The 27,621-nt window shown below is 38.1% G+C and overlaps 3 protein-coding genes across 9 annotated transcripts in view; 2 read left to right on the plus strand and 1 right to left on the minus strand.

The window, feature by feature from the left end:
* Positions 1-49: 49 nt before the first annotated feature.
* On the plus strand, positions 50-15,780 carry UFSP2 (UFM1 specific peptidase 2). Of its 4 annotated transcripts, XM_085311344.1 has the most exons (13): positions 116-135; positions 575-718; positions 2,648-2,726; positions 4,451-4,634; positions 4,715-4,781; positions 5,098-5,255; positions 6,122-6,314; positions 7,674-7,820; positions 8,358-8,522; positions 9,782-9,906; positions 12,079-12,155; positions 14,171-14,295; positions 15,456-15,780. In XM_085311344.1, exons 3-13 carry the CDS (start codon positions 2,663-2,665, stop codon positions 15,540-15,542), a joined length of 1,392 nt encoding a protein of 463 aa, XP_085167470.1. In that variant the 5' UTR covers positions 116-135; positions 575-718; positions 2,648-2,662; the 3' UTR covers positions 15,543-15,780. The 4 variants fall into 4 exon arrangements, with proteins under 4 accessions (XP_085167468.1, XP_085167469.1, XP_085167470.1 ...); XM_085311342.1 differs by lacking the exon at positions 575-718 and having other exon boundaries at positions 50-135; XM_085311343.1 differs by lacking the exon at positions 575-718 and having other exon boundaries at positions 50-135; positions 5,101-5,255.
* On the minus strand, positions 9,900-22,686 carry ANKRD37 (ankyrin repeat domain 37). Of its 4 annotated transcripts, none has more exons than XM_085311354.1 (5): positions 22,494-22,686; positions 18,345-18,497; positions 17,503-17,594; positions 16,702-16,937; positions 9,900-11,521 (listed from the first exon to the last, which is right to left on the minus strand). In XM_085311354.1, exons 1-5 carry the CDS (start codon positions 22,497-22,499, stop codon positions 11,493-11,495), a joined length of 516 nt encoding a protein of 171 aa, XP_085167480.1. In that variant the 5' UTR covers positions 22,500-22,686; the 3' UTR covers positions 9,900-11,492. The 4 variants fall into 4 exon arrangements, with proteins under 4 accessions (XP_085167480.1, XP_085167477.1, XP_085167478.1 ...); XM_085311351.1 differs by lacking the exon at positions 22,494-22,686 and adding an exon at positions 18,788-19,009; XM_085311352.1 differs by lacking the exons at positions 9,900-11,521; positions 22,494-22,686 and adding exons at positions 16,089-16,328; positions 18,788-19,006.
* A 111-nt stretch (positions 22,687-22,797) lies between these two features.
* The window catches only part of LRP2BP (LRP2 binding protein), a 10,740-nt gene continuing 5,916 nt past the window's right edge, over positions 22,798-27,621 (plus strand). The window contains exons 1-5 of the mRNA XM_085311346.1: positions 22,798-22,896; positions 23,002-23,114; positions 24,937-25,050; positions 27,053-27,195; positions 27,281-27,386. Of these exons, the coding sequence (XP_085167472.1) occupies positions 22,863-22,896; positions 23,002-23,114; positions 24,937-25,050; positions 27,053-27,195; positions 27,281-27,386 (510 nt within the window). The 5' untranslated portion in view covers positions 22,798-22,862. The remainder of the gene's footprint in view (positions 22,897-23,001; positions 23,115-24,936; positions 25,051-27,052; positions 27,196-27,280; positions 27,387-27,621) is intronic.

Raw genomic sequence — 27,621 nt, forward strand, 5'->3', positions numbered from 1 at the left:
TCACGTGACCGTTAGTGCCTGCCTTGGGCGGGGGAGGGGGGGAGCGGAATAGGCGATATCGCTGCACAGGGGGGCGCGCGCATGCGCGAGGGGTACGCGGCGGGGCTGCCGCGCGGCGCGGCGCTAACGGACGTGGTGAGCCCGCCCCTCCCCCCGGGCTCCGCGGGCGGCGTGGGCGGGGGGCGCCCCTCGGGCAGGGCCGGGCCGGGCCGAGCCGAGCCGGGCCGCTGAGGCGCGCCGCGGTAGTGGGTGCCCTGGGCCGCGCTCCCGGAGCGGCTCGAGGTGCCGGCCCTCCCCGCGGGGCTCGGCCCTGTGGGCAGCGCGGTGGCGCCTCCGTCCTCCCTTCACAGCCGCCGGCCCGCCGTCGCGGCGCTCGTCACCGTGCGCGGTGCCGCAAGCCCGCACGGSTTTTGCCATGAGCGGGAGCCCCTCGCGGTTTTAAACGCATTTCGTCCCGCGTGGTTGCAGCCGCTGCGACCGAGGAGGGCTTGTCTGAAAACATCGTTTCTGACAGGCCCCTATCAGAAAAGCAAATTGTCTTTGCATGCCAAGTTCTCTGTTACTCCCTTTTCAGAACTCATTCCTGAACCTCATTCTTACATTGCAGTCATACAGATAGAGGCATTTTGCAGCTCAACGCAGGCAGGTTCCYGTGGAGGATCTGTTTCAGCTCAGAGACTCCACCAAACTCTTGGTGACCAGGCCTGAACCCCTCAGGGTAACACTTCGTTTTCTCACATACCATCAAATGTTGTTGGGCACCTGATAATGGATAAATACTTGTGCTTGAATCTGCTGCCCAAATACTTTAATATATTTAGAGGTCTTGTTYTACAACAGATAGCAATAAAATGAGCTTTTGTATGGATAACCTTGGGCAATGTTGAAAAAAAGCATTAGGTGGTTGAAGCAGAAATGAACCACAATAGAGATTAGGGGGCTTAATGTAAACTGAACTAAAAAATGGTTTTGATCCTTATCCCAAGCCTTCGTGTGTGATTTACATAAAACATCACTGCATAAAATCTTAATGTTGCCATTTATAGCACCTGGGTTTTGAAGCATTCTTCGTGGATTTGATTAAGAAAAGGAATTTTATGTGAACAATACGTATCTTGAATGAATACTGTATAAAAAGCTGGCTACTGCATTAAAAATCATGATGGTAGCTCCAGTGCACCCTCTGAAGAGGGTTTAGGGCTCGGAGTCCTGAGTGTGCTAAAACACTTGAGAAAAGGGCTAGAACTGTGGCATGCTCCTGCCCTGAGTATTTCCCAGTAGCTAGCTTAAAGGGCCTGCACACCAAATGTAGCTGACTTTACAGTTTCCCTTTCCACATACTGGTACTTGTAGATCTCACACTCCCAACATCTTTCTAACATAGGTAACTGTTATCTAACATAGTTCTGGATTCAGCTTCAGGAACCAGAACTTCAGGCATTGAGACTTTCCTTCTGCCTTTTGTACAGTACAGTAATGAACTTTGGCAGTCCAGAATCATGGATGCTTAAATCCTTTGCCGAAAGTTAAGAGAGTGTCAAGAGGATGGGGCCAGACTCTTCAGTGATGCCCAACAACAGAACAAGAGGCAATGGGTGCAGACTGGAACACAGTCAGTTCAATCTGAATATGAGGAAAACTTCTTCACTGTGWRGGTGACGGAGCACTGGAACAGGTTGCCCGGAGAGGTTGTGGAGTCTCCTTCTCTGGAGATACKGAAAACCTGCCTGGAGGTGGTGCTGTACAATGTGCTTTAGGTGACCCTGCTTTTGAGCAAGAGGGTTGGACTGGATGATCTGCAGAGGTCCCTTCAGCCATTCTGTGAAAGAAAATTGGTCTTATATTTTGATTCTTTCATTTCATCAATTTGGCTAGTATTGCATCTGGATGTTTCCCACACTTAGTTAGCAAACAGTGATGTGGTAAATCTTTGCAAAAGGTCTGACTGTAACTATTCTTGCAGTCTTTTTAGAGCAACTAAGACTCATTTATGAATCATTTTATTTGAGGAATTGTTAGTCATATTCATCCCTTTTGGACTGTCAGCTCTTGTTCCTCTATTTAGTGACACAGCTGTTCTTGTAGTGGCACAACGAATTTGGGAGCTGATCTGGCTGAAAAAGTCCTTTCTCAAAAAAAAAAAAAAAAAAAAATCCATCTAAGTAAGTTTCCTGATAAGGTTAATGTTAAATTGTCCCCAGCAAGCATCCCAAGAGCAGGGGTGTTACAAGAGGAAAGGAATGTCTGGGAGGTATTTGTGCTAACTTAAGCAGTGCTGCTATTTAATGTGAAACATCAGCCTGAATGCTAGAGGTTCCTTCTATCTTTTTTCTTTTTTTTGTCCCTAAAACTGTGATCTCCTAGTGAAGGTGAATGTACTCTTACAAATATGCTTAATTATCTTTTTACTTTATAATACTTGGAGCAGTCCCTGGTTTACTGAAAGTAGACTCCTAAAACAGGAAACAAAACCTGTATTTTGAACCAAAAACAATTACAGTTTACCCAAAATATTTCCAAATRTTAAAAAGTATATAACTAAGACTTTCAGGTGCAGATAAGAAGTATTTCTAGAACTGTGCTTTAATTTTAAGTTGAGATAAAGCATATTGAAACAACTGKTTTTTTTGTCTCCTTTTCTCCTTAGGTAATTCCAGAAGCTATGGACATACTCTTTAGAATACGAGGAGGCTTGGATCTGGCATTTCAACTTGCAACTACTGATGGTGTGTGTCTGTAAGACTATCATAGCTTTCTTAATAAAAGCATGATATTTATATAGACATTAATTAATTAGCTACAGTGTTTATTTTTTGGCATTTCACCAGATATTAAGTGCTTCTTCCTGTACCCCAAAGATGAAGTTCAAAGAGTATTATTTTTCTGTTAATCTTCCCCTTCCACTGTATTTTTTAATTTTAATTTGAAGTGAGGTTTAAATTACCGTTTTAGGCCATTTTATTTACATATTTGTACTACTAATGGAGCATAGTATTGGGATTGTTTTTCAACTTGATCTCAGAATTGACCCTAACATTCCAGGCAAACAGAGGGCAATTTGCTGAGAATAAGTTCAATTATAACAAGATTCCATTAATAATATAGTCTTGAGATTGAGGACCAGTCTCTCTAGATAAACAGACAAGATGTTACCACATGCAGTTGCATGTGGTAACAAGACCGTATGGCATTTAGAGGCTCCTCTAGTTCTGCATTCTTACAGTGATGCGGAATTCTCTTCAGAAAATCTATTCRAGGCTATTTGTGGTCATTGAGCTCCTTATCATAGAGACCTCTTGTGCAAGAGGAGGGCATCTGTAGCTCAACTGTTTGATCATTCTGTGTTTAGAAGAACATGTCTTTGCTAGAAACTCTGAATTCATTGCTAATAGTACCTGAAAAGAAATTTCATCTTTAACATGATRTGGTTTGGAAGTGTGGAATAGGTTGGCCTAAAGCATAGTAATCTTTTGTTGCATCCTCAGGGAACGCCCATGCCCTTGACTTTGTTTACTGAGTAGTGAATTTCAACCACAGTGAGGCAGAGTGACAGGTAATATTTAGATTGTATCAGTGCAGCATAGTATTCCACAAATGGAGAACATCTCAATATGTGAATATGGCAGACCACTTATTTGAAGACAGTCAGGTCTTCCTTTTGGAACAGATTTAGATAAGTATGTTGGATTTTGTCTTTTTTTTTCCTAATACTGTAGCTTTTACAGACTTATGGAAAAGCCAACTAATGGTAAGTTGTTAAGGTGAAGAAATACCATTCGATGTTTTGATACTCTTTATGTAGCGTGTTTTGTTCTGAGTAATGGTTGTTGATCTCCCTAATGAGAAAAACGGTGRTGGTAACATGCAAAAATTCTCTGTCATATCCAGTATTGGTTCAGGTTGGTAATGGGTGCAGCTRTTACAAAGTCAAATGAAGCTCTGAAAGATAAGAATCAATACCAGGAGTAAAGGTTCAGGCTGGCCGGTGTGTGGCTTGCTTGCAGGTATATATTGGCCAAAATTAGGTCTGCAGCTGAAGTGTAGGTCCTACTTTTCCACAAACTTTACATGCTTTAGGTTTACATACTTGGATAATGATACAAATCAGTAAGATATGACTAAGATTGAATCTTTCCAGTATTTACCCAAAAGAATAAATACAGATGTATAGAGTAGTATCTATTCAAAGATATCTACAGAAACATTTATACAGATAAGTTTGTCTGAAATTGAAGGCTTGGTTAGTAGTTACCAGTGTGAGAATCAACTACAAAGTAGGTTACACTCCTGTAATTCTTTTAGCTCTTCTTATTTTACAGAGTAAGAGAAATAGTTGACTTCGGTTCAGGCAGGTATCAAAATATATCACTTTTATTTTAAATGTATGTCTAGCAGCTATCATGACAGTGAGAGAATTTTCTGTGCTAATTATGTCCTTATTCTGTTTTAGAGGCATCAACAAAAGAGGCGTTAAAATATGTTTTCAGTGATCTTGCGAACAAACTGTCTTCAGATGTTCTTGTATTACGAATTTGCCATAGTTCTGTTTATGTGTGGCCTAATAATGGTATGAACACTGTTCCTTCAGAACTGACTGATGATTCTGCTTGTAAAGAGATAATACGATTTATACAGTAAGTATATTTAAAATATATTTTTATTTGTAATACATTAATTTCATGTTACAGAAATTTCTCTTTCTATTGATACTTAGATTTGATCAAGATGATGAGATCAGACGAAARCTTGGCAAAAAAAAGGATAAAAAGTTACAAGATACGGTAGGTGTCCCACCACACTAATAAATTATAACAAGCAACATATCATTTGAAAATTACTAGATCTGCTTTCCATAACCTCTGCACAAATAGACATTACATGACTTAGGTGAATCCCTTTAAAGTCACTAAGATTCAGCATTAATGCAAAGATCCATCTATAGCAGATCAGCACATAAAAATTTCGATCTTTAACACTGTTAGCTTTTTTAAAACGCAATTATTTTGTTACTGAATTGATTATATCCACCATATTCCTTCTGCATTATTGGTGCATGTGTTGTTGGAGGTGTACTTTTGGTGTCTTTATTCTTTGCAGCAGCAGATAGTCAATATAGACCTGATGTTAGAGATGACATCTTCATTAACTGCTTTGGCTCCAGTCATTGAAAGGGAAAACAAAGAACACCACTATATTAGTATGACGCTACCGGTTGATGTTGTTGTATCTGTTTCTCCAGAAGAAACTTGGGGGAAGTATGTATGATTCTGGACTTACAACTCTTCAATTTACTTTCATTTCTGTTTTTTCCTGAAAGTACTAAAGCTATTGTATTCTTAATCAATTTAATAAAGTAGCCTATAGTGTTTTACGTAGAATTTGACGATATGTACTATAAAAATTGATATATTTTCATACTGGTTAAAAGCTCCGGTAGATAGTTCTAATAATTTCCTTAATCTTTTTTTGCTATCTGTGACAAATTTTGTTTATGAAGTGTTAATATAATAGCATGCATTTTTTTGTGCTGACTAGGGAATAGGACACATTTTATTTATATGTAAAGCTTCCTGTCTTTATTTAGGATGTTACTGAATTTTCATTAGAATTTTCAGAACTTAAAAGCTTTTATTACATGTAATATCTAATAGATTTTTAACCTTTGCTTACTAAGGAATTCAGAACATTGAAAAAGTATTCCAAAGATTCTTGAATTCCTGTAAATACATGTGTGTGTGAAAAGAGTGACAGAGTATTTGATTGAAAATAGTGTCTTCCTCTATATTTTTTCTTGGTTTTATCTTTTTAATGGGATTTGATTCTAAAGAGTACTAAATGAAGTGGATGAAATGTTAAATATATATATATAAAATCTTATATGTAACTTTATTTCCATAAATGCTCAAAATGTTTGTGTTKCTGTTATGAGACCAGGATACCTGCCCTTTGGAGGGTTGACTCACTAGGGCACAGTTTCTGTGTGCAGACATGCTTGCATGAAAGCAACAAATTCATCAGATTGGCTGCAAATGTGGATATAAATATTATGTAACAGAGCTATGAGAGAAAAGATACAGCATCACTATTGTACTTCATAAATATTCTCCCTCGTACTTTGCAGGGTACGGAGTCTCCTGGTGAAAGCAGTTCACAGGCAATTAACTGATATGGAAAGATGTATCATGAAATACAGGAAGGGAACATCAATTGTGGTACCAGAACAATTTCATTTCATGTTACCAGGAAAAAATCACCTTGTAACAATCTCATATCCTACGGGTATTTCGGATGATCAACTGGAAAGTTACAGAAAGGTAAAGCTTTTCATTTASCTGATGTAGAATAAATATTAACAGGTGCAGGTTTTTTTTTATTAGTAATATAACTGAAACAGTATACTGAATATAAGCTTGATTTATTGAAAAAATTTTTATAAAGTGCATCAGATCTTTATAAGGTGACAATAGAGACTTTAAAACTACATAGGATTTTTTTTTTAGATAGGTTTTAATCTGCAGTAGTCCTTTCTGGTCTTTTCTGGTACTGAATTCATGGAATTCTCCACTTCCACTGTAGTGTGTAATGTTACTTGTGCTTTATTACTTAATATCTTCAAGATTGGTTGCCTGAGAAGGTTAGGATTTTTTTTACTCGTGGCTCACAGCTGACCCATTTTAGTTATTTTTTTTGTTTCTGTTTTTACCCTCTGAACCATCAGTGACTAGCACAGCTAGAAGAGGCTGTGATGTGGCACAAAAAATTATTTTGGATTTATGATAGGTGTGTCTGGCAGATATTGTTAGAGTCACATAGTTTAACATACCAAGAGTGGGGAAAGAATCTTCTGGCTTGTTAAATGGAGAGAGGCCTTGGGGATTTTTCATTTTCTTMTGCAGAGTGAAGTATTGGTACTGGTATCTAGGATCATTTGAGTATATCAAACCTAATCTATTCCTGGCCTTTGCAGGGGCCTCAGACAATTGGTGACACATAGGTCTTTCCTGCTTTCCATCTCCAGTTCATGCAGTTTTATCTACTAATTAAAGTGTTACCTGTAACTAATATAATTGAGTTCCATGGTGGGTCATCTGTCTGAAATGTATTTCCTGTGATACAGAAGTTATCCTAGATGATCTTATCATTCYTTTTGCCCTTACACTCGGAAGTAAGACAACATATCTCTTGAAATGTTGTTGTGTTGTAAATGGCGCTTCAGAAATTTAAAAAAACAGTTGAATCTGCTTAGAACACCAGTTCTGTCTCTYTAATTTGTCTCAGTATATGCTTATTCGTATGTCTTTAATATTATTCAAGATTTAAATTCAGTGTATATACTATTACATAGATRAATATGTAATCCTTTTCCGTTGTGGTATATTTTATCATATTTTCAATTTGTCATGAAATCCTGAGTGCTGTGCCAGAGAAATTGGCATAATGTAACAGGGCTACAAAGTGGGCTCTTTTAGATCAGAGGTAAGCTTTCAAGAGGTTTGTTAGAAAGGTGAGGTCTACCAGTAAACATATATGCTGAATATTAATATGCTAAAATCTGTTCAATTACAGCTGCAAAGCTATATGTTAAAAAATTATTATGACATTATTATTAGTTCAAAAATTGTTTCCCTTAATCCAAAATTTGAATTGTGTTTTTTATTCTAACTTGCATGTAGGAATTACATGGGTTGTTCAATCTGCCATGTGATAGACCATATTTCAAGAGAGCAAATGCTTATCATTTTCCAGATGAACCATATAAGGACGGATATCTCAGAAATCCACATGTCCATCTGAATCCACCTGGTACAGACTCTGGTACAGTAAGTTTCAGTTGAAACATTTATGAGAAAGCACTTTTTCATTTTACTTGAGATTTGTTGCTAAAAGAAATAATATAGATAACAGATATTCTTTTGCAAAACAAACAAACAAACAAAAACAAACCCTGAAAAACCTATGTCCTTTGGAATGACTAGAACCAAAACAATGCCATTTGACATAGAGGCACCATTTTGCTTAAAAGACCAAGTCACTTACTGCACTCTTTCTTTCTTATCTGTACAATATTCATTATCTAAATTTTTTTGGTAAAAGAATGAACACTGTTTTCAAGGTTACCTCACATATTTTTAATATGTATTTTAAAAGTTTCTSAGAACCAGGACAATAAACTAAAATGGTGAATGTGCAGATACTTAGGAAGAGTGATCATACGTGATTTACAAACCTTCCATTCTTCCAAAAATTCATGATCCTTAATTGAAAGCTGTCACCATGCAAGAGACATAAATAAATGACTTCTCTGAAAATGGATGTGAGAGTGATTAGATTCAGCTGTATTATCTTTTTCTGTGCAGGTTTATTTAGTACATGGAATATACAGTTACCATCATTATATGCAGGATCGRATTGATGACAGTGGTTGGGGCTGTGCATACCGTTCTTTGCAGACTATCTGTTCTTGGTTCAAGCACCAAGGTTACATGGATGCATCTATACCGACACACAAAGAAATTCAACAGGTACAAAKGTTTATGCCAATTAATTATACTTTATGCATATTTAATTGCTTAGAAAAGTTTGTATAGATTACGTTATTTTTTAATATAGAAATAATATATATTTAGACTTCAAATTTGTGTTGGTATTTTTAAAGTGAACTGTAGTACTCCTGAATTGTGATTTTTGATAAGTTTTATTGCAGGAGATGTGTTTCCRACTGTTTATCTATAGAAATGAAACTCATTAAAATAGTCTTCTAAATACTTCCTTGTATTAACAGTGCATTAGAAACTCAGATTATGACACATTTTCACTGTTTTTGCCACAAGAGAACAAAGAACCCAATCCATCAGACTAAAATCAGTTTTAACTCTGACTTGTCTTCAGTTACAGCTGGATTAGTCCCCAGATACTATGCATTGATTTACTGCAGGTTTTTGCAACTTTGCCAATGAGAGTAGTGGGGAYTTTTGTTTTTTGAACACTTCCAATTCACATTTTCGTTTGTGAATTTTAATGAATATCTGAGTATGTTTACTTATGTTAATGCTCCTGAGGAGAAACTGTAGACTTCAAGTAGCTAATATTGTATGCCCGGAAAAACACTGCATTTATCTTCATTCTTGTAAATACAGTGCTTTATATTATCCTTACTTATTGAACATTTTAGCAAAATTTGGTTGATCCATAAGAGGACTTGCATCATACCTAACAGGGATGTAACCACTTAAATAAAAATTGCAATTTCCCAAACATTTTTTAGTCCCCACCTAAACCATCTTACAGTATTTTACAYATCTAGAGGAATGCATTAGCCTTCAGGACTCTTTGTAGGCTGTGTATACTGAGCAGAAAAGGCCCTTCTCTGCGATGCAGTATGTAACATGTAAGCTTCAGAGAGCAGCAGATTTTAAAATAAACCCATACCTTCCAGGTATTTTGTTAGCCAGTTTTGGTAGCATCTTCTTCAGGGTACTTTTTATAGGGATCTGAGATATCTTGAATAGCAATGTAGGCACTTACGTCTCTGCAGTGGCTCTTGCAATGTAAATGATGCATTTAAATAATAGGCACATCAGTGCTTATCATCCTTGTTCAAGGGACATTCCAAAACAGAAGCACAGTGCCTGAATTCAGTATCTGTTTGTCTGCTTTTGACCAGTCATGTTCAAAACATATTCTGTATATTTAAGCCAACTTTGTATGCTCAGGAAAAATGGCAGAATTGTCTACTGTATGTTGTTGACTTTCTTTTCTGCTGCATGTTGATGTTACAAAGGCACTGGTTGATGCTGGAGACAAACCAGCAGCATTTGTTGGGTCACGGCAATGGATCGGCTCTATTGAGGTACAGCTTGTTTTGAACCAACTTTTTGGAATAACATCAAAAATATTGTTTGTCAGGTAAGAATAAATATTGGTGTAATAGTTCAGTAATTWTTAAAGAGACTGAATGTCTTAGGGTGCTAGTTACCATTACAGTACATGGGATAATAGGGATAATAAAYGGGATCAGGAGTCTTGTACATGACATTTTAAGGGTTCCATTTTAAGGAACAAGGGTCCCTTGTTCATAAACCCCCATTCTTGCTTTAGTGTGATGAGGAAAGTGGGAGCTGCTTGCGAATTACTGAATTTYTCCTGGGCTTCAGGCTCAAGTTTGCAGTTTCTATGAATTGCTTAATGATATGCAAAATGTGGAATTCAGCCTATTTCTCTTGCATCACAAACAATTTTTGTAACAGGCACACATACTCCAGCAGTCATAATGAATTGAATGCGCATTAGCAGTAAACTATCACTTCATCAACAGAGCTAGCCCTTGAGTTCAGGATTGAGGCAAATTGTTGAGCAGCCTGGAAATAGTAGTCTCTGTTCTGATTTTGCATGGCAGATAAAACAAGGGATTTACTCTTATTCTGACAATCTGACACTTTCATACACAGTRAAGAACCCTACAATTATTTTGGGGAGGAGGAGAAGAATGTTCGGTATTTATCTGAAATAAAATTACTGGACTGCTGCTCTTTGTCATCTAGATAGCTATAAGCAGGCTAACAAATATCTGAGTGTTGTGTTGATAAATACAATAATGGAATCAAGAAGAATGTTAATAGTTCAGCCTATAAGAAAATTCTAGTTGAACAAGATAGTTGTARTTACTTAGACTGTATTCTGCTGTGGATATTCTAAAAGGACATGTTGCCATGGTGATAGTGATTCTCAGCGGTAGGAAAATAGTTTGTTTCTTCAATATTTTGTAGTTTTAAACAGCCTATTTTGAACTTTTTGTTCCAGAGCTTATATTTGCAGATGATCCACCTATTATTTATAGCAGCTGTGACAGGCCTGGTAGTGTAAAGGCTTTTATTCCTGTGCATAAGAATATAGTTTCCTTTGTAAACTAGGTGGAATTGCTCAAAGTGCAGCCATGAGGGAGCACAAATGTTTTTCAGGATTATAAAACATTGACCTCACTACCATGCTGAGAGGAGGGATGTCATGCAGCCTGATGGATCTTTTTGAACTGGCCGCTGAGCTGTCTGTGGATAGGATTTTGTCTCGGGCACAATTCCAGCTAGCACCTCATTAACTCATTATGGAAGTAGTGCTTCACAGCTGCACCAGCAATAGCAGTGCTGAATCCAGTATTGTAAATGCACCCTTTCCCAGAGTTCCAATATTATACTCTATCTGCATTTAATCCATCTGTCCAGGGATTTGGTATGGTTGAAGCAAGCACCGGGGCTTTCTTAGAGTTTTCAGAAGATTAGCCATTATATGAAGAAATATATAAGCAAGTTAATAAAAATATCTGTATTTATTTCCTTGCCAGCTTCTCTCACTTCTTTTGAGAGTACTTGTCAGTCTTCTTCTAAGGAGACTGTGAATCTCCCTCAGACATGTGTCTTCATTTTCAAATCCTGGCATATGTGCACGCATGGTGTGTGTGTGCCTTTCCCTTCCATGTAGCCGTATTCTCTTGACTGTTAGTGGTAACCGCAGTTGAACAGAAAAGCTGGGAAATTAAACCAAGCTGAGTTCAGTGTTGCTGTGACCAGACTACTAACAATAAATCAGAAAGCTCTTTTAAAGCCAACTTAGATGCGAGTATTGCACTGCAATTGCTTGTGCAACTGAAGTGGAAACACATCTTAAGACACATCATTAACACCATTATCAGTACCTTAGTTTTGTTACATTTCTGATTAAGTTCTGTTACCTCAGACTTCCACTTGCTGACAGATGTGACTAGTCTTTTTCAGCCACTTGAAAGGAGCTACCTGGGTTTACCAGCTGTCCCCACTCTGGGAGACAAGCAGAGACACTCGATAGTGGCCACCAAAGCACCTTTTTAGCTAGGGTCACAGCACCTTCACTGGCCCARCTAGAATCTGTAAGTTGCATAAAGAACTTTTCTCCAAATTGCCCCAGGAGGTATTCATTTATTTGTTAGTTTTAATCTGCTGAAAAAATAATCTAAGCAGTTACRTTTGTAGTTAAATTGGTATAACAGATAATTAGGAAATTTAGCCTCACAAGGCTGAAAAATCTAATGTTGTATTTCTCACTTAGCCAAGGTTCTGAACTAGTTTTGCAGGGAAGAGAACTTGCTAACCATTTCAATACCGAAGGAACCCCAGTTATGATTGGTAAGTGTTTGATTACTGAAGAATGGGAGTGCGTGTTCATGAGTTTGATAAATTTTATTTTAATCAGAATTTATTCAGTTTACTGTAGAAGAGTTAATCAGAAGTCTAGTCAAGTTAAAAATCGTGCTCTTCCTGAGGGAGCTTACAAAACTGTATGATTTACTCTGATATCTTCTCATTTAGTATTTTACCCAAGCTGAGTATTAAACCTGGTTTAAAAAAAAAAAGTCAGTCTGAATGGTATTCTTAAAAATTACCTTTAAAGTCAGAACTCCACATGACTGGAGGTTCATACAATTCCTCAAAGCTTTCCACCACAGAATAGTAGCGTCCATCTGGCTTTGAAGAGGTGGGTATTGTTCCTCGTCCAAAGTCTTTTTAACACCAGAATACGTATTTTAATAATCTAAAATATCAATAACACAGGAAATACCTGTTTTAATTACTCTGATTTTAATGGGAGCATTCCCAGGAGAGGCATGGTTTAGAAAACAAAGAAAAATATTTAAAACGTCCATTTTCAGCTATAATATTTTAATTTTAGTGTAGTCTTGATATTAGGCAAGTATGGAACTGACAGCGCCATTCAGGTCAGGCCATTTCCATAAACAGAAGAAACTATACTGACCTAAGTTCTATTCARCTGCACGGAAGAGAGTGTGGTTTAGGAATCTTTTTGTTTTTTGAATGGTTGCAAACCAATGATATGGTGCCTGTGCTATTGGAAGATTTTTTTCCATTCTTCTGCTTTAGCAACTTGTTTTGGTTTACTTCATGATTTGGTTTCTAAGTAAAAAGCCCTTCCCTTTGTTATCTGGCTTTCCGTCCCTGCCCCACCAGTCATCCATGAAATACATTATACTAATTATCAGTAAGAGTAAATGAACAAGGCAAGTTCTAATTTCCTGTGCTTAGTCAGGTTTTTTTTCAGTCAGTTTTTTTTTCTCCTTCAACAACTTGAAGTTTCCTTGGTAACACTGCAATAAAAGTCTTAATTTCAGGTTTCCTGGATAAGTTCAGTTCATGTGATCTCTAACTCACCTTAATTCATTTACCTTGAAAGGTGTGTTGTCCATGTCTGGATTTTTTTATTTTATTTTATTTTATTTTTGGAGAGGGGCAGGTGTTTTTCAGTAAGCCCCTCTGCTTTTTGCAGAATACAGTAATTCTTGTCTGGCAATCTGGAGAGTGTTGCGCTCTCAAATTACAGAGATATGAGTTCAAATTCAGTATGAAATATTCTTGGCTTTATTAGCAGCCTCTCTCTCAGAACTCCAAGAATCTAGATCCTGTATTAAAAATCTTTTAATCTATGACTTCCTCTTTCCTGTAATGCTCTCCTGTGATTTTTTCTTTTTTTTTTCTTGTGTTCTTAATGGTATTTTTCCAGTTCCTATCTATTGCATGGAGTTTTCACTCTATACCCAGAAGTAACTCCTGATGCCATCAGTTGTTTTTAAAAAATAACATGGAAGAGCGGAGCTGTGGCCTGCACATCAAAATATCTCCTTTCCCTGTCTGCAGGAAGTGGAGCCAGAAATTACTTCTTTGCTCCTAATATTCATTGATGGAATTTAGTGGAAAACAGTAGATTCTCYTATCCAGGAATTCTGATTTCTGTTCTAATTTTAGTTCTACATCCAGGAAGCTTACCAGACTCATTCCTTTTCTACATTTAAGTTTCTRTAAAGAAAAAGTGAGCTAAACAGATGTTTGAAATATCCTTGACTTCATGTGGTGGAAGTGCTGAGGATTTAACTTGCCATGCTGATATGGAAGAAATTTGGAAAGTAAATTCTCTAGTTGTAGTAAGTAGAGCAAAAATAAGTAAAATTTTGTAGTTTTAGTAAGATATATTGCTTAACAGTATGAAGAGTCTTACATAGTACAGTCTCAGAATCATTTTAATAACCAAGCCAGGGCAATCTGTTAATAGAAAGTATTGATGTACTTTTACTTGCATATTTAGCCAGTCTCAGTGAAAATTCTGAGCAATTTATTTTCCTCCTATTTAGGTGGAGGTGTTTTGGCTCACACAATATTAGGAGTAGCTTGGAATGAGATTACAGGACACACAAAATATTTGATTCTAGACCCACATTACACTGGAGGAGAAGATCTGCATGTTATTTTGGAAAAGGTGAGCCTTCATGCATACGCGTATATAGATAGACATAGATATAAAAAAATATGTATATACACACACACATTTTGACATTAAATAAATACAGCCAAATAGGAATGGAATCAGCTTATGGAGGAGTTGGCCTTTCTTTAACCTCTCCATTCCTTGTAGAGGAGCAGGAAAAAAAACCTTGACTCCAATTAGGATGCATGTTATGTTGCCTATTGTTAAGTTTCTGAAACTTAGTGTTTTTGGAGAAGATACATTGGGTCGACAGCTATAAAAATTTGTTACAGTACAAAGAAATGCTTTTTACTTTCTCCTGGTACTCAGTAATATATACAATAAATATGTTTGATATTTTGAATGTAAACCGTAACTGTTTAGATTAAAAAAGCAAAAGGTATTCCAATACTAGGCATTTTCAAATCAGTGTTTGAACTAAGTCTAAAGAGCAGGTATTGAAGTGTTTTGAAAATCTGGGAAAATTCTGAAGAACTGATGAGTTAATATTATTTTCATATCTAATGCTACTAAAAGGAGTGACCCAGCAGATTACCTAACAGTAGACCTAGTGTCAGAAGTTTAAAACCATGAAGTGAGCTAAAGGAACACTCTCATTTGCTTTTCCTGGCCCTAGTAGTCAGGATTGACCATTTCCTTCTTTAATCGGCAAGCTGTCTTAAGATCCTATTCTAAGACACTCGATTTCTGTGAAGTATTGTATGGGAGTCTACTTTCTATATGTCAGTGCATCTTGATGTTAGGTATTTTAGTGCCACTGTGCATGCTGGTTTTTAAATGTAGGCCTCTGTTGTTATTATGGAATAATTTACAGTAAAAAGTATTAAATCTGAAAGTCATTGCTTATATTGATCAATAAACATGTAAGAAAAATCAGTGACTTAAAAAATATTTGATAAAAGTAACGTCATGAATAACTTGTCAGAACTTTAGATGCCTTGAGGTTCTGTAAAGTGTTTTCTGTTAATGTGTTTCCTAGCATGTACAGAACTTTCTGAAAATTATGTGTATCACAGTATTCTGCAGATATCTGAAAATAATTCATACGACTAAGATTAAAATTAGTAAGATAAAATAGAACCAATAGTAGTAGATACGAAAAAATAAATTCATAGTAGACTGTTAATTCTATCTCACTTTTTCTTGCACAGGGTTGGTGTGGATGGAAGGGCCCAGAGTTTTGGAACAAGGATGCTTATTATAACCTGTGCCTACCACAACGGCCAAAAACTATTTAAATTTTAATCGTATGCTGGAACATGCTGAACCAGAATACTAGCTAATCTAGATAAAACTGTCTTGTTATTTATGTTGTATACAGAAGATTTGGAAAAAGCTTTAAGTCAATCAAATCAAACCACTTGAAATAGAAATGTTACTTAAGTAACTAAGAAATTTAAAAAATGAAACCTTTAAAAATAATGGAACAGCTGTGAAATGTATTTCTGTACAAATACATTTATTAAGTAACTAATAGTCTTGTCTTAAGGCTAAGATAAAAATGTTATATAAACTTGAAGTTTTTATGCTAAAAAGCTTTAAAAAGTCAAAGCCCAAGTTTTTTTTTTTTTTTTAAGGAATTTTCTTGCCAGAAAGATGAACTGTATTCTATCATTCAGATTCCATACAGCTAGCAGTATATGTGCAATACATGTTTAAAGGCAATGTTTACTGCTTTTACTGTGAATAACAGCATTTTGGATGAGAGGAGTGGCATAAAAATCATTGTATGTACTTAATTTTATCAACTTTGTTTTCAAATTTACACAGAAAAAATAYGAGACTTTAAGTTGTTATAGGCTCATTTATTTATAGCTGTTTGAATACAACTATTCTAGAGAGAAAAAAATAGTCTTCTTTAAGAAGTAAAAATAAAGCTTTCCTCCTTCTCAGAAGTAGATAATGTAACAGCATGTATCAGGCTGCTCAGTTCATAGTCCAGTCATGTTTCTTCAGACTTAAAGTTCTTCTTAATTTTCTTTTGGGATTACAAGCTGTTTCTTTTGTCAGCTATGCAATAACATCTGCCATATAAACAAACAAGAATAAGTCTGTAGCTAGTGCCATCAAACCATTAGGATACAGTTGTGCTCAGATCCTTTCTTTGTATCATACTTCATCAGTACATCACTCAGAATACTTAGGATTTCTTTTTTTACAGTGAGAAAAGCCCTTTCAGTGGCATTTCCCATACAATACGCTATTCTTACTGGACAACAACCTTAAATATGAATGCAAGAAGGGACTTGCTGGCAGATATCTAAAGCTGACTACTATGTAACTATTGCGATGTAAACTATATGCAACTATAACTGAGTTTATGTTCTTAAACGCTAAAAGCATAAACTATTGTATTAGAAATACTCTAAGCTGTAGTAAACTAGTGGTCTTACACACCATCTGATCKTCTCCTCTTCCTGCTTGAGGATCCACTAATTTCATGTTCTTGCTTCTGTGCAGCTGGATTCTCTCTCAGCAATTTGCAGTGATGTTTGTCACTCAGTGTGTAGCCAGACTGCCCTCTCAGTTTCATAGCTTGAGTGTGCTGAATTGTTGTGAGGAACTTGGCACATTCCAGAAAGCCGTAAGCCAGTGCAAGATCTGCTGCTGTTTGTCCATTGTTATTGCACAAACTGAAACACAGAATTACCAGAAAGCATTAAATGAAATACATGTTATCAACAAGCACTGATCAAGATTCTTTAACAAGGTGGCACGTCTGGACAGAAGTACAAAAATAAGTACAAAGAATCAGCAACAAGAAGGGCTGTCAAGGATAGCAGGGAGATCTAGCAATACTGAGGACTGGTGCTAACAGCAATACGGAATAATTATTTTTAAATAAGCTTGTCACCAGCTGATGACTGGCTTAGTATATCAGGCATGAGCAAGATGAGCACAGCATTAGTCAGAATGGAGAATTAGCAAGGAGCATCTATGATCAGTATGATTCTCTTAGCAGCTACTGTAAAGAGGTCTTTAACGTGGAACCAAACAGCAGCATATGGCCTATATAACTGGCTTTCATGTGTATGGCAGTTCTGATACTGCTTTTATGACTGCTGCTCTGAACTGTAGTCATGTTGTATTTATCATCTGAGCATGTGCACTTTGAATAAAAAAGAAAGAACCCTGTAAAACAAAGATATGAATCCTCTGACAACTGATGYTGAAATGAGTAAAGATAGCTTAACTTACTCGATTTTTGCATCACCAGCTACAAGGAGAGCAAGACATTCCAAACTCCCAACTTTTGCTGCTTTATGAATTGGGGCTTCTCCAAGGCGATCCTAAAATATAAAATGCAAGATTTATTTTATATGTAACAATTAAGGAAGGAGAACAGGATGAAGCTATCTTTTTCTCCAAGRTGACTGTTTATAGCATATTATTCTGTTTTTTTACTAGTTGAAGAGATGTATAAAGGGATGTTGCTAGTAAAGTGTACTTAGTAATTGCTGTTAAGTATGTTTAGTATATTATGTTACTCCAGCAGACCAAAGTAGAAATACTGTCCCATGCAATACTCGCTGTTTAACCTTTACTTTCTAAAAGATTATTTATACAGAATACGCCCTGCATACTGATTAACAGCATCTTCATCATTGTTCAGGGATTGTTGCGAAGGACAACTTGCCACAAAAATTCAAGAGATACAAGCAAATCAATATTTGCAACTAGAGAAGAATAATTATGTTTACTGGAAGCAGGGGTAAAATTGAAGAGGAAAAGGAACACTAACTGGTAAAAGCAGAATGAAGTTCTGGTTTTGACATCTGCCAGAAACAATCATAATGTAGAATTATAACAAGTGTTATAGCTAAATAGCTAAGGCAGTACAGAGGGTTATTGGTTAAGGAAGGGGATATGTATTTTAAAGAAGGATTTCTGGCTGATGTTAGAATAAAGTTACTCTTGAAAAACAGACCCAGAAGATACCTTATGCAATACAACTGCCTATAAAAATGTGTGTAAATAATATGCATTGGACTAACTGACATAGCAGATTACAAACAGGAGAAACAAATTTCTGCTTTTACCTGTTGGTTCAAATTTGCTCCCGTCTGTAGTTGCCAAAGTAGGAAAAAAGCTTCACCACCACAAGCAGCCAAGTGAGCTGGAGACTGACCAAAGGCATCTGCAGGTGCRTTCACACCAGTTCCTGCCTCAAACAGATCGCTGAAACTGCTAGACTGAAACAATAAAAAAGCACAATGATCCTGCAAGTCTGAAACTTGAACACTGCATGATAATATAAAAAACTACCCTCCCAAATCATCAAACCTTTAAGTTCCTTGAGAATGCCATTGTGAAAAAGAGCAATCCAAGCACAACTTTTGTGCAATCTCTTCACCAGAAATACTGATTGCCATCAGCAATGCCCCAATTCGACTAGCAGCAGCTCCAGACAAACCATTATTTGTACAGTTCCATAGCTGAGCTCTCAATAAGACACAACTAACCAAACTTCCCCAGAGCTCACCTCTGAATTGCAATCCAGCATCAACATTGTCTGTCTTTCGCTGAGCACAACTTGCTCCGCAGCACTGGGGTAGCCAACGCAGAGAGGCCCTGCAAGAAGCCCTGCACGCCCCACGGCTCTATCTGCAGTACTCTGCACTAAATCGGATCCTGCAAGCTCTAAAAGTAAGGGGAACCTTTGGCTAAAATCACCGCCCACTGCTGGGAGCCGGCTGCTGCACGTACACAAACAAGAGCACATGGGAGGAAAGCAGCCTGGCCGGCGCGGATTGGCCTCCCTGGGCACGCTCCCAGCGCCGCACGGCCTGCCCCGGCTCTGCCGTGCTCAGACTGCAGGGGAGGAGGGCACAGGGCAGGTGGGGCGGCCATGGCGCACGGGGCGGCTAGACACGTCCCTCACACACTCGCACACGCACACCCGCAGCCGCTCGCRCTCTGCTGCAGCCGCAGGAGAGGAAGGAAGAAAAACAATCCCACCAGAATTGTTGCTGGCATCTTTCGCTATAGAGTGCTCAGCATCTGCTGTTGCACGCACGTATCCGGGAGCATGCAGCAAAGGCGAGGCTGGGAGAAGGAGTCTTTAGCAACTCCTCCTGGCATAGTCATCAAGAAACACATGGTTTCAATCGAAACACAAGCCTTTCTAGCTAGCTATGCTTTATATTAATCATTTTATTTACCTAATGTGTTGTTGCCAAGCACAGCTTTCCAGTGTGGCTCTGCCAATGTACTTTAATACTGGTTTGGAAATACCATGTTAAAACAGACATGGATCTATGAAAAGAACAGGGGATTCACCTTGAATTCCTCCCCCCCCCCCAAGCTGAAGTCAGCATAAAGAAATCCCTGTTATCTTAAAGCAGAAGATCAACCACTAGGACCAAGGAGACTGAAGAGGCATAGGAAACTGGGTCATTAGTGAAATGCAAGGGTTTCACTAATCTGGGTATGGCTTCTGGGTATGGCTTATAGGAAGTTTATCACCAGTCTGAGTGAGACTGGAAGCAGTGATCACAGAGGTCAGTATAGCCCTCTGTTACACCTCTGTTCAAAATACACTAACAGAAACAGAATTTTCATTTTCACTTTCTTGAGCACCTTGGAGAAGATCAGACATTTCACATGTGCCACAGTCACGTACAGAAGTTCTACGTATAGAGCTGTTTGTGTTGAAGGGTGGGAACGGGAACAGGTGTACTCAAAACCAGGTGTCATCAAAAAGAGCTGCTTGAAAATTATTTCAGGCATGGAGATATTGACCTTTTATGGTGAAAACTACTTTCTCTCAGCAGAGTTTTAATATTCAGGGTCGATTCTTGTTGGGGAAGGCAGTAGAAGAAGGGGTTAATGCCCACACAGAAACCACATTCCCCACCACTGACTGCTYTGAGTTTTTCAAAAACAGCTAAGTAGCTTCATTTTGCATGGGCACTATCTTTGTTCAGATCATGTTTAAAACTAACTGCCTGTCCTTTCCATGCTATAAAATCCAGTTTGGCAGRGGATTCAGTTACAACTAATCACGCTTCACAGTTAAATGCCTGGAAAGAAATGAAGAGCATTTCAACCTGGTCTCCAAGGTATACAATTCTGTTTCCTTAGCAATATAGTATTTTCCCCTGAGACACATGCCTACTTGTCTGTTACGGAAGTTACTCATAAAAAATGGAAATTGAAAGTAATTTGKTTTTTTATAAAGAAAATTGCATAGTTTTGATAAATATATTCAGGAGAAAGAAGCTTAATACTGTTCCTTTGGGTGTATGTACTTCTGAAATAAATGCACTAACATTGTGATAATTACCTGGTGCTTCTCCTTTAGGAAAGTAAATGTAAATTGTTTAAGTGGTGGAATATATACAGTATCATTTTTTAAARGTGCTGAATTCCAGGTAAATATGCAATGTATCAGTTAGTGGAACTATTTCAGTAAGAGAAGGGTTTCATATCTCTTTTCATACCAAAAGAAATACACCTCTGTAATTACCAAATTGTTTCTTTTCCCTGAACAGCTAGCCAAACAAATTAGTTAATAAACAAATAAAATCCCTACACTTCTAATTATGCATTGTTGGGACTTTGCACAGATGCCAGAAATTCTAAGCTATTGTTTAAGCATCTATAAAGACTCTTCTGAAAATACATATACCCAGATGTAGCTTAAGACTGAATAGTTTGGGATGGCCCCAGTGCTTTTTTTTTTTTTAAGACCCTCCCTCCCCTTCATTACCTCAGTAGTTCAAGGGTTTCAAGCTGAACCTCACACAAGCAATCCCATCTTTCCAGCCTAGCCACCTACACAAACTCTCATCCTCTCATTCTTGTTACTAATTAGTTCTTGAACTTCCTGCCATATTTTGCTCACCCCAGCAGCACCTGCTAAGCTCTTCTGCCTCAATACCCATACTGATTATAAACACAGATGCAGCAGTTTCAAACTATCTTGTACTGCTTAACCCAACTGCTACCCAAGGGCAAGGCTACCAGATTACAGCTGTTCTGGAACATTACTTGTTAAAAATTCCTGTTCAYTTCGTATCTCAAACCATGTATCTGCATCACTATCAAGAACATGAAATTGAAAAACTAGGTCTAATAAATGTACATAAGCAACAGCATAAAACAAGTTGTGCTGTTGAATATCTCAGCATCAAAAGCAGCAATGCAGCCTAGTATTGCCTTTCCTGAAGGTATCATTGCTTTCACAGAATGGTCTTCACTTCACTTGTTAAATTAAACAATATATAGATACTCTTAAAAAAAGTTTATTTCCCTGTAGCTTTCCTAGGCTGTACTATTTTAAAGAAATGAATCAGAATGAGTTTTAGGAGTTTTTTGGCATTTGAAGTCAATTGGGACTGTTGAAAGACAACATGTGCAGCCCACAGGTTTATCCATATAAATCTGCAGGCATTCCTCCTCTATTTTGACTGCTGCCTCTGTTGCTATAGAGACAGGTTTCATTGCCAAAAATGGAAGGATCATAATCATTTGGGGGGAAAAATGGGAATGCAGCTAAAGAAGATTATTTTTAAAGCACCCTTGCCACTTTTTGATATCCTTTTTTATAAAGGAGCTGACCAGAAGCTATCAACAGTCGTGGAACAAATCCTTTATGTTTCAGGAGAAACCAGCTTCAGTTAGTACTTTCTCCTCAATTATCCTTACAAGTTTTGTAATATGAATATGGGGAAAACAAAACACATTAAAACAAATAGTTTCTGACCACTGGAAGTAAGTAACACAGCCCAACTTGCTGGATTTGCATGTCATGGCCTATTGCCCTTCTAACCGAATTGTGTTCAGAGCTTCCATTATTTTGCATATGACCTCCTTCAGTGAGTATTTATGGCTTTTATGCTTAATTTGCAAGAGGACCAGTAGTTGCTAAGGAAGAACTGGTGCCTATCCTAACCCCCATCTCTCCTATCCGGCCATTGTTTGCAATGGGCCAACAGCTACCAATGTTATTTTCCCAGACACCTAGCCTGAGTGACATCAGTCTGGTTCCCACAGGAAACTGGGACAAAAAAAAAACCTCCAAAAATATCAAAATTACTTTCCCTGTCTTCCTTTTTTCCTGCCTTTCCAAAGGCCTCAGCACTCTAAACCCTGGCTATGGYGTGGCAGCTCATGCAATCACGCTGGTGACTGCTACTGCTGGAAACCAGGGCAGAAATCGCGCCCTCTCCCGTCACGACACTCACTTCCATCAACGTTATCTTCGCTGAAGGATGGCCACAGATCAACGCGGCGCTTCGCAGGTACCAGCGGGGCRGCTGGGGCGCCTCGCGGCCGCCCTGGGGCGCTGAGGAGATTCCGAGGGGCCGCGCGCCGCCGGCACGTTCGCYGCCGCAGGGCTCGGAGCAACCGCCACCCGCCAACCGCCATCCCCCAACCGTCACCCGCCAACCGCCACCCGCCTCGAGCCTGGCGCCAGCAGGGGCCGCTGCGGAGCTCCGCGCCGCCCCCCGCCGCCCTCGGCGGGGCGGGATAATCGTTCCCGGGCAACGAGCAGCAGCGGCGGCGGCGCCCATGGTGGGTGCCGGGGCCCGGCGGCGGCGGCGGGGCCCGGCATGAACCTGCAGAGCGAGCGGCTGCCCGGGGCAGGTAGGGGGGCGCCCTGCAGGTGCCGCCTCCCCTTCGGAGTGGGCGCTGCGGGTGTTCCGGCTGTCCTCCTCAGGGAAAAGTGAGGCTCTGTTTGCTCTTAACCAGAGGGCTGCAGCTATGCTGCTTTGCTCGCCAAAGCAGAGGAGCTGTTGGCGAAGAGAATCGAAGATGGAGATCCTATGGCATATTTTCTAAAAGGACAGCTGTACTATGAAGAGGTTGTAGTTTACTATTTTTTTTTAATATTCTAAAGCTGACAATTTTCAGTACAAGTTCAGTGAAAAAAAGAGACTCCTTTAGAAAACAGTAAGAGATGCCTAAACATGTTTTTCYCATGAAAATCACCATGTCTTCCCTCTAAATAATTTTTTTCCAACGCTTTTCCCCAAGTTCCGCTCCCAGGTCTCCAGAGCATCAGATAAGTACGTGACAGCCTGTCCTGCAGCTGACTTCAGGGTGAGCTGGTTTTTGCTCGGCTTACTGCCAAGCAAAAGAACAGGCTGTGCTTTCTGTGGTGCGGCAATGCTCCCTGAGCTGGGGCACCGCTTCCGGGCTTTGTTCTTTGCCCAGCTACTGGTTTTTCATGAAACTTGCTGGAACATAGTGACTTTGTGTCTCTGTCCACCTTGTCTCCTTCCTCCTCACCGCTTTACATGCAGCTTCCCCAAAGATTGCTTCGACATCATGGTAGGACATACACACGCTGTGAGGAGGAAGCGTAAAGCAAAGCAGATACTAACTGGCCAAGCAAAATTTCTGTAAAGTACTTTAATTGCTTTCCTCTTAAGAGGGGCATTAATTTAGATCATCACCTGTGTTCAGGGATTTTCACAAAATTAGAGGAAACAAATTATCTTTGAGATACTCATGTTCCTTCCAGAATTGTTTGAAACTAATCAACAGATTTAAAAGTTATACGGGCAGAAGAAAAAGTCTGAGGAGAGTGTATAGACCCCATTTGCAGAAGCCAAGAGTTTCTTCATTARATCAAGTCTACCAAATTAAAAAAGTACTTAAACTAGGGTATTTTAGTTTTATCATGAGGGCAGAACATGTGGGGTCATTACAGAAGGGATAAATGGCAAGAGAGGACGAAGGGAAAGATCTGGAAGAAGCTCTAGTATAGATTTTGATATCTGTTGGTGTACTTTGTCACTGTATACTCCTTATCACCCATATGTATGTAGAAAGAAACAAACAAATATTGATGACAAAAAATAAGGCTGTAAGATAGCAAAGGCAAATCTTTGCATGTTGACTCAAATGAGATGCACTAAAAAGAGAGCAGAAGCAGCTCTTCTGACCATGCACCCTCCCTCTCTCCTTGAAGAAACAGGCTGAATTTCACGTAAAGCAGCTTCTGAATCATTGCAGTTTACAGATCATCAAATTTAGGTCTGTTGAAAGTGGCACAGGTTTATTCTGAACACCTGGTTCTAATGAGCTTTGATACCTTTGCTGCTGCAGGTGGTACCTTTGTAAGAAGCGAGGGGCCAGCTGCTGGGTCCATAAGCTTTTCAAACACCTGAGTTTAATCTTTGTCCATGAAAACAATCCTTAGTTGAGACAAAAAGTAGCCTCTTACAGCTCAAGGTGGAAGAGTAGCTCACCTAAATTAAGGTATGCCATAGGGGACAGGGCATTTGAATTRGACTAATAGCTCCTTACAAAACAAAGGTAGCAGTTTGGAGGAGGGAAAGAAGGTTGTCAGGACCTATCTGTTGGCTTCAAGGATGATGTTTATATACTGCTATTTGTATTTAGGGATTTTATATGGAAATAATGAAACAAACCTTATTTGTAAGCCCTAAGTGCTTCCATCCTATTAAACCTTTTTGTTGTTGCTGATTTGTYGTATATCAGGGTAAGGACAAACACTTTCTCTTTCCTGCTACTTCTGTGGTTGCAGTCTTCTGTTCTTTGTTCCTGAGAAAAATGTTCCAGTCAGAAACACTGTCAGAGGGTCTATACTGGAGCATTTAGCTGCAGGATGTACTCTTCTCTTTCTACGTACTTYGTTGTTTATCTCGTCTCTTTCAGGGGTGGTATGCAGAAGCGTTAATACAATTTGAAAAAATCAAGGATACRGATTTTCAAGCTATGTATCAGCTTGGTGTAATGCATTATGATGGACTAGGCACTAAAGAAGACCCAGTGAGTAATCTAGCTGTACATATTTTACTTTTTTTTTTTTTTTTTAGTATTTGATAACTTCTAAGATTTCTTATTTTTAACTGTATTATTTAGTCTAAAATAAACAGTTTATTATCAATTTATGATTCATTTCATAATGTATAGATATTTCTTCTATTTGTACAAAGCAGCATTAAAGAGGGAGTGTTCTAGGTTGAAAAAGTCCTCAAAACTAGCCTTAACAAAATAAATTTAATATATTTGCGAAATACTTACAATAGTTTGCTTTTTAAAGCATAACTTCTGAGGGTATGATTGTACTTTAACTGCATGGAAGCTATGTAGCTTGTTTAAAAATATCTATTAATGTATCACTTTTTATAATTTCATTTATTTACATTTCTTATTAAAAATATAAATCAAACTGATCATATTTCAAAGTATAAAGCAGCTGTTATACAATGTTGTGTTTTGAAGATATTTTTCCAGGTTCTAAACACAGATGTAAAGATGATTTGCTTCTGCCAGTGGCTGGCAGCAATATTTTTAAATTGGACAACTGAAGAATTATACTTGCCTTTGAAAAAGGAAAATCCCCACTATRTTAAGTAGAGCAATAAAATAAATGTAATTGTTGTGAATTTTGTTCCAGTGATACTTGCTTCAATTTCTCTTAATCTTACAACAGTGACAATGTTAGCTGTCTACCATTCATGTAATTCTCCAGTTGTTAAGTCAGTGTAAAGGTTTGTCAAGAGACGTTCTCTTCATAAGCTCCCCTCTCTGGTCTTGTCGTTGATATTGCCRTCCCAGAAAACACGAAAAGGTCAGTTTAACTAATTCATCTGGTAAATCGTGTACTCAGTGCCATTTCAATAACAAAAGGAACCYCCAGTTCTGCTACTGGATTTCTGCAGATGAACCATAGCATCATCCAGGGGGCCTGATGACTTCGGTGGAGTTCTTTGAGGGAGGAGGGTTGAAACAAGCAGCATCAGAGCTTAAATGTATCATTTGGTGTTATTCATAGTGGGAGGGCTTTTTTCTGTCTAACAAATTAGAATGAAAGACAAGAATTGGGSACTGGTATTATAAACGTTCCAGCCATTGAATAGTATTTCTTAATAATCACTCGGCACCAACTCGGAGCTGTTGGTCCAGCTCAGCAGTCTGAGATAATATATTCTCAATTTTAACTGTTTTATTGTTTGTGTTTTTAATTTATAACTAGCTATTGAGCAGAAAAGATGCTTTTAAGTACAATTAAAAAATATGTTTCTTTCAATCATTCAATGCCAGATACCCTTCTTCTAGTTCTCAAATAATCTCCTCCCATATCTTTTCATCTTTGTGTCACCAATATCTTGCTTAAGTAATTAAAAATAAGATCTATCTAACTTGCACAATTGGCTTAATACAGTTTTGCTCCATTTACTATGAGGCTCTTGATCAAATCAAATAGAGCCTGAACTGCATGAGTAACAGTGGATGAATATAAAAGCTTTCGCTGGACCACTGAGAAGGAAAGAGAGAATTAACACTATAGTATTGTCCCTGCTTGCCATGTATAACCCTGTATTTGTTGATGCTTACGTCTATTGATCAATGATGTTAACGTAACTGGAGGAAGAGCCATGTTTTTTACAACTTAATCTGTATAGCTAGTTACTAAAATTTAATTATTTTGTTGGTTTTAGCTATTGTAATAATTCCAGAAGATTTGAGAATGAAAGATCAGTTTTAGTCATATTAAATGAACAAATGTACATGTAGTCTGTTAGATAACTTATCAGACACATAGTTCCACTTAGATAAAAAAATATATATAAAATAAAAAATAAATGTGAAAAGCATTCAGGAAAATTAGAAACACTGCAGTATCACTTGATATCCACACACATTGTATAGAAAGGTTTAAGAGCTGAAGAAAATGTCTGTCTTATGTAACTTATTGGATTCTCAGATTCTCTATATTGTCAGTTTCCCAATCTGAATATCATGATTAAAATCTCCTCAATTTTAGGAAAAGGGAGTGGAATACATGAAGAAAATAATCAATTCTGATTCYCCAAAAGCAAGACACTTGAAGTCTGCAGCTGCATACAATCTTGGTAGAGCTTATTATGAAGGATGTGGTGTTAAGCAGTCAACTGAAGAGGCTGAAAGGTAATCAGAGTCAGTAATTGTTCTGATGAGTTAAAAATCCTGTGATGTAGTGCTACTTAAACTTCCTTTGTCTCTGTTTTCTTAGATTGTGGCTTATTGCTGCTGACGATGGGAATCCAAAAGCAAGTGTAAAGGCCCAGAGCACTCTAGGAATGCTTTATTCTATGTCAGTTCTAAAAGATGTAAAAAAGGTAAACCCACTTGCACCTTTTGAGTTTCATGAGCCCCAATTAATTTTGGATTTCACAGAAAGACAGTGGCAGTATATTTAATTCTGAAAACTTTAAGTGCTGCTAGACATTGCCATTCACCTATTCACTTATGCCCAAATCAGTAGATGTTGAGAAAAAAGTCTTGGGTAACAGTGTCAAATTAATCAAAATGAGAGGGTTGTGGGTTTTTTTTTTTTTTTTTTTTTTTTTTTTT

This window comes from Rhea americana, unplaced genomic scaffold (genome assembly GCF_003343005.1).
Source record: "Rhea americana isolate MKP2758 unplaced genomic scaffold, rheAme1 scaffold_34, whole genome shotgun sequence".
Lineage (NCBI taxonomy): Eukaryota > Metazoa > Chordata > Aves > Rheiformes > Rheidae > Rhea > Rhea americana.